Genomic DNA, 6,751 nt, shown 5'->3' on the forward strand with positions numbered 1-6,751 from the left:
GATGATGAACTGAGAGTAGTGACTCCAGCCAGTTGTTTACACCTCAAATCAACTGAAAGATCTGGTTTAACTCTGACTTGTGGGACAGATGCTGAGAAAAGGAAACAGGTCCCAGAGTAAACCCACTTTGATGTGGGTGCTGCAAGGACTAACTCTCAGACACATCTGAGCTATTCATGTTCTAAGCACAGTGGGGCACACGCAATGGCAGAGATCTGTTTAGGAGTCTGAAAATGGGGGGGGGGGGTTGCTGGAGAGATGGGTCAGTGGTCAAGAGCACTGGCTATTCTTGCAGAGGATCTGAGTTTGATTCCCAGCATCCACATGGAGACTAACAACCTTCCTGAACTCTGATGCTATTTCTGTCCTCTGTGGGCATTGCAGGCCACTGGTGCACTTAGGTACATGTCAGTAATGAACTCATACACATAAAATAATAAATAAGGTATTTTAACTAAGAGTATGTGCAAAAGGAAATGTTAAAAATAATCATTGCTGGGGGAGGGTGAGTCATTTTTCTTCAGGGCTATAGCTATGGTGAGTTGGCTGTGCCCCAATCCATTATTCCCCACCCATGCTCATGAAAGCACACTAATTAAAATTGATGTCATAAAATTAATTAATTAATGTGATATGGAAGTAAGGGGGCCTTATTGGGAATAAGAAAAGTTTAAGCTAAGTGGAAGTGGGAGAGGATAAGAGAGGATTTGGGGGTTGAGTATGGTCATGTACATTATATACATGTAAGATACTGTCAAAGAACATACGTTTTAAAATCTGTAAATTTTTAATTATTTTTTATTTATAGATTTTTTGTGTGTATATTTCATACAGAACATCCCAAATAATCTTACTCATCTTTATACCCACAACCCAAATGGAACCCTCCCATAGCCCCCGACTGAAACCCATATTCTCTGTCATCCCTGTTACTGTCCACTGTGTTATCAGTGCCCCCAGCCACTACCCAGTGCAAGTCCATCCACTGAGTCTAGTCAGCTTTTCTAGAGTTCCTTATTTTAGGAAGATCAGCTCTTCCTCATCTAGCAGCAATCAATTGCCAATGTTCTTTTAGATAAGATTGGGGTCTGCTGTTCATTTTCCCAGTTCTATGCTGGATTACTGTCTGGGAGTCTCTTGGGCCACCTGGCCAATAATTCAAAGGAAGGTATCTCCTGTTTGGCATTGTTTCTTGTTATGTAGCCTTTAGGTATACACATGGACTCTTAGAAATTATCTTGACCCCATTAATCTTTGGTTATACTTTCTATTTGGGTGTTCAAGACCATACAGTTGGCACAGATTAATCAATTTATTTTTACTCTTAAGGTCATTTGAGGATCTGTTCCTCCGGGGTCACATGGGCTTGGGAAGAGTCCATGGCTCCTTTCTTTTACCAGTTCCATCTATATGAACATAAGTCAAAGGTCCTGCTCGACCATGGCTGCCTTCACTTGGAAGCATGAATGGGATGTTTCCTCTGTGTTGACCCTCATCTTTGTAGACTGGACACTGGTTCAAGGGTTCACGTCCATCTCGTGGGGTGTCCATGGCCTCTCTGAACAAGAGGACAGGTGACTCACCACAGTTACAGGACATTTTGAGAGATGTTCCATAGTCCCCTGGAACTCAGTCGACCTTGGAGGGCAAGGGGCAAAAAACTCTCCTTTAAATCCTTCGTACCACATTAATATAGGCCTCAAACTATAGCTGTTAAACATTCAAAAACATTAGTTCCACCAGTCTGGTACTTTTAATTATCACATGCTGTGTAGATAAGGCTTGGTTAAAAGAACAAATATTCTCAGATAAACCTTGACTAGTGTATTAGTCACTTTTCTGTTGCTGTGATAGAAACACTGACCCAAGCAATTTATAAAAGGAAGAATTTATTTGAGCTTATGGTTCCAGGGGAATTACAGTCCATCATGGCAGGGAGGAATGGCCACAGAGGTAGCTGGAGGAGGAGCAGAAGCTATGCTCTACATCTTCCAGGAGGCATAGGAAACAAGAGGGCAACTGGAGATCTGGCAAGGCTTAAGAACTTTCAAAGCTCACCCTTAGTGATGTGCTTCCTCTAGGATAGCCATACCTTCTAAGGCCTCCCAAAACAGTGCCATCATCTGAGGACAAGATGTCCAAATACTTGGAGCCTATGGGGGACATTTTCATTCAAACCACCACAACTAGATATATATTTTGTTCCTTAAACTAGTTGACTAAACTATGACCACAGAAATTTTAAGATTATGTGTATAGTAAGGAGTGCCAGTTAACAGCAAAGGGAAAGGGAACATGTCCTAATGTCAAATGTTAGGTGTCATGTGATAGACTGATGGAATTAAGAGGGAATCAGTGTGGGAGCCGAGTGGAAATGCTAAATAAATCAACCTTCTGTTCAAACCACATCTGCAAACATAACGCACATATTTTCCCACTTACTATGCTACACAATGAAGGATCTGTATACATGACTGAACTTATCTTACCTCAAATATGTTATCACTGGTTTGGTTCATTATACTGAGTAGCTATAACAGCTTTCTAGACAAGTTTATCTTATTTTAATTAATTAAGCTTTACTTTATGTGTATGAGTGTTTGTGCTAGCATTGTGAAAGCCTGCCAAGGTCAGAAGAGGGCATCAAATCCCCTGGAGCTGGAGTTACATGTGGATGTGAGCCACCTGATGTGAGTGCTGGGAACCAAAGTTGGTATTCTGCAAGAGAAGTACATTCTCTTAACTTCTGAGCCAGCTCTCCAGCCTCTCACCTGTTTTGCAAAATGCAAAGGATTTCATGTGATAACAAGAGTTCACATTCCCAGTCATAAACTTTCTGTTCTCTCCTTTTCTGTTTCTTTCTTTTGTAATGTTATGCAGGAGCCTGAACCCTCTTAGAAGAAGAAGGGCTTCTAAGTATGAGGTTAAGTGCTCAACCACTTTAGTATACAACCTAGTCACAAATTTTCTGTACCATAAATTGCAATTCTGCTACAGAAAGCCTCCCTATATTTCAACTTTTCTACTTCCTAACAGGTCTGGATCAAACCTAACGAAGACTGATGGGATTCCACAAAGGTGTAAGGCACAGCGAAGTAATTTCCTTGCACATATTCTACAGTATTCTCCTTCTGATCAGGAAGCTCTGCTTGAGCTCTAACTTGAGGCATGAAGGTACACACTGGTATTCCTAGCACTTGAAAGACAGTGGCAAAAGGATCTTGAGCTCGAGGTCAGTTTGGGCTACACAGCCCCATACACACCACACCCCCCAACATCTCCAGCTTGAATACCAACAGTTTCATTCATTTCCTAGAGATCCCAGCATCCTTCAGTGAGTGGCTGCAATGTATACCCTGCCCTTCCTGGCCACAGCCTGCTACTGTATTGCTCCTCAGCAGAACCTCCCATCACACATACACACTGGTACCTGCTAGCTCAGGACTGCTCTGCGGCTCTGAGTAGCGATTGAGAAGCATCATGAGGATAGTGCGTGTGGTAGGCATGGGTTCTGTCCCCGGTGCTATCCCCGAGTGCCTAAACAAGGTGTCTCTCAACTCTTGGGTTATAATCTGGTCTCCCAGAGTATGGTGGTTACACAAAAGCAGGTTGAGTAGAAGCAGGCCATTTCTCACTGCAGAGGAGCACCTGGGAGGAAGAGGGTGACCCAAGAAGTTGACAGTGAATACCTCAGAGGCAGGGGGAAAAAGTATAGTGTGCCCTGCAGCTGGGCTGGGGAGGGAGATACTACAGGGGTCCCTCTGAGGCAGGACTCTTGACCACCTGATATTGGACCACTACTCCCAATCCCATGAAAGAGTCACATTTCTCTGCCTTCTCTGGAAAACCCCTACCCAAACAACATGGCTTCTCTTCCAGTGACACTCAGAGAGTATTTCCCCAAAGGTGACCGTGTGGGCATAGTTTCTGTGATGCATATGAGCCTGGGGAGAGGAATAGTGGTTTTAGGACATAAGAAGGATCTGGACTGTGGAAGGTAATGCTCTGACCCCTCGGTATTCAGCATCAGGATCACAGCTGCAGGGACGCTGAGGAGCAAGCTCTCAGAGCCTGGGCGTGTTGCTGAGTCAATGCTGGCGAAGATCTCTCTGGTCATTTGGGTATCAAACAAAAGTTGGACAGAATACTGGCCAGTGACAAAAGTGGGGATCTCCTCTTGACCAGTGACAAAAGTGGGGATCTCCGAGGAGCTGGCAATGGCTAGCATCTTCAGCGCCTGCAAGGAGAACATAAAAACCAAGTCAGGGGTGCACAGAGCCACCACAAGAAGTAAGGGAATACAGTACAGTGATAGAGTACCTGACCAGCATGTGCAAGGCCCTGGGTTCAATCCCCAGTACCACCCTCAAAGGAAGTGGGAAGCCAGAGTCATCATTCTAGACCTCAAACTCTGGAGCAGCTAAACTGTTGGCAAAATAAGTAGTGTGACAGATGACAACAGGGTATCAAATTGGGGGAGCAAAGGGGAGGCAAGGGAACAGGAGGGGGAAGGGACAGGAAGAGGGGGGAAGGCAGAGGAGGGGAAAGAAGGGGAAGGGAGAGAGGGGTTCAGGAATTTGGGGTTACTGCAGTGGAGAGGAGGTCAAAAGGAAGACAGAGATGCAAATACAGAGCCACTGAGGGACAAGATGGAGTTAGCCCAGTCAATTGTTCCCTCCTTCAATAGTGCTTTGTCTAATCTGAGCCAGGTTTAAAGAGATTCTCGAAGAATAGAAGGTGTATTGTCTCCTTAGGAGAACAGAAAATCTGGAATGTGAAAAATGGTAACTACCTCTGTTCTTTCACTGTTCAAAGTAAGATAATGGAATAAAAACCAGAGAACATGGAAAATTCTTTGGCATATAACAAAGAACTATTTGGGAACTATATTCATAAATTGATTAAACCAGCAATTTTTAGAGTACTAAGCATGTACTTGTATGAGGAAAAAAGATTAATTTAATTTTGGGGGATGGAGAAATAACTCATGATTAACATCACTGACTGCTCTTACAGAGAACCAGGTTTGGTTCCCAGCACCTACTTGGTGGCTAACAACTGTCAGTAACTCCAATTTCAGGGGATCTGACCCCAATCTTCTGACCTCTGTCAGCACTGAAGCACACGGCCTGGGTATACTTATAGAGATGCAGGAAAAACACTCATATACATAAAATATAGATAACAAATAAATAAAAAGTTAGAAGATTAATACAATTTTGGTGTTTAGTGAATAATTTTATGGTTAAGGAAATACCTTTAAAATGATGACTTAGAAATACACAAACAACAGTCTTAAAAAATGACTTGCAGGCCAGGCGTAGTGGCACATGCCTTTAATCCCAGCACTTGGGAGGCAGAGGCAGGCAGTTCTTTGTGAGTTCAAGGCCACTCTGGTCTACATAATGAGTTCCTGGACAGCTGGGGCTACAGGGAGACCGTCTCAAAAAGACTAAAAGAAAAAAAAAAGTTAAGAGCACTGGCTGCTCTTGCAGAGGACCTGGGTTTGATTCCCAGCACCCACGTGACAGCTAACAACCCTCAGTAACTCCAGTTCCAGGGGATCTGACACCTTCTGGCCTCCATGGGCATTGTACAACACAGGTACATTTACATACATGCAGACAAAACACTCATACACAATAAAGTATAAATATTTAAAAACAGCAGTAGGGCATGGTAGCACGCATCTTTAGTCCCAGCATTTGGGAGGCAGAGGCAGGCTGATCTCTATGAGTTTGAGGCCAGCCTGGTCTACATAGCCAGTTCCAGGACAACTGGGGCTACAGGGAGACCCTGTCTCAAAAAGATCAAAAAAATTTTTAATTACATTTAAATAGTTTAAGTATAGCTCTTTTTTGCCTACTTAGTTTCACATTCTAAAGAACAGCTTCACAGAGAAAGAATTACCTGCTCTAATAAACAGAATCAAGAACTTGGGAATGTGATGGTTCCTAGGCTTGTCAACTTGACGGACCTAGACTCCCTTAGGAAGGAGCATCTAGGCACAAGTGAGAGATTAGAAATAGGTAAGTCTCTGGGCATGTCTGTGAGGGGTTATCTAGATTAGCTCAGCTTTGGTCAGGCCTGTGAGGGATTGTCTAGGTTGGGTTAGCCTTTGGACACTCCTACTAGTGTTATGTAAGTTATGTTAGTGTCTGGGCATGCATGCGAAGTGTATGTATGTTAGGTCATCCTCTAGGCATGTCTGTGAGGGATTATCTTATTCTCTGGCAGTGTCTGTGAGGGGTTATCTAGGTTGGGTTAGCCTCTAAGCACTCCTGTTAGGGTTCTCTAGGTTATGTTAGTGTCTGGGCATGCCTATGTGGAATTATCTAGGTCAGGTTAACTGAGTTTGGAAGACTCACCCTAAGTGTGGGTGGCATCAGGTCATGATCAACCTTTCCAGTCTAAATATAAAAGAGAAAGCAAGCTGAGCATCAGCATCCATCTCTCTCTGCTTCCTGACTGCAGATATGATGGAACCAGTTGCCTCACACTCCCACTGTCATGATGAGCTGTATCCTTTTGAACCGTGAGATGAAATAAACCTTTTCTCCTTTAAGTTGCTTCTTGCCGTGCATTTTTGTCACAGCAAAAGAAAAATAACTAATACAAGCTGCATTTCAGACCTCCGACCTCCAGGCTGTGAGATAATAAAGCTCATAGTGTTGAGCTACTAAGTTTGGGGTAATTTATCACAGCAGCAGTAGAAAACCAAGACACTGCTTTACATAGCACTCACATTTCA

The 6,751-nt window shown here is 43.5% G+C and overlaps 1 protein-coding gene across 1 annotated transcript; it reads right to left on the minus strand.

Annotated features, from left to right (window-relative positions):
- Nucleotides 1–2,764: 2,764 nt before the first annotated feature.
- Nucleotides 2,765–4,232, minus strand: LOC103728087 (cullin-9-like). The gene is made up of 2 exons (XM_008826207.3): nt 4,011–4,232; nt 2,765–3,648 (listed from the first exon to the last, which is right to left on the minus strand). The coding sequence occupies exons 1-2, from the start codon at nt 4,226–4,228 to the stop codon at nt 3,411–3,413; spliced, it is 456 nt and encodes a 151-aa protein (XP_008824429.2). The 5' UTR covers nt 4,229–4,232; the 3' UTR covers nt 2,765–3,410.
- Nucleotides 4,233–6,751: the final 2,519 nt, after the last annotated feature.

The sequence above is a fragment of the Nannospalax galili genome, unplaced genomic scaffold (assembly GCF_000622305.1).
Source record: "Nannospalax galili isolate Female #2095 unplaced genomic scaffold, S.galili_v1.0 scaffold9, whole genome shotgun sequence".
In the NCBI taxonomy this organism is placed as follows: domain Eukaryota; kingdom Metazoa; phylum Chordata; class Mammalia; order Rodentia; family Spalacidae; genus Nannospalax; species Nannospalax galili.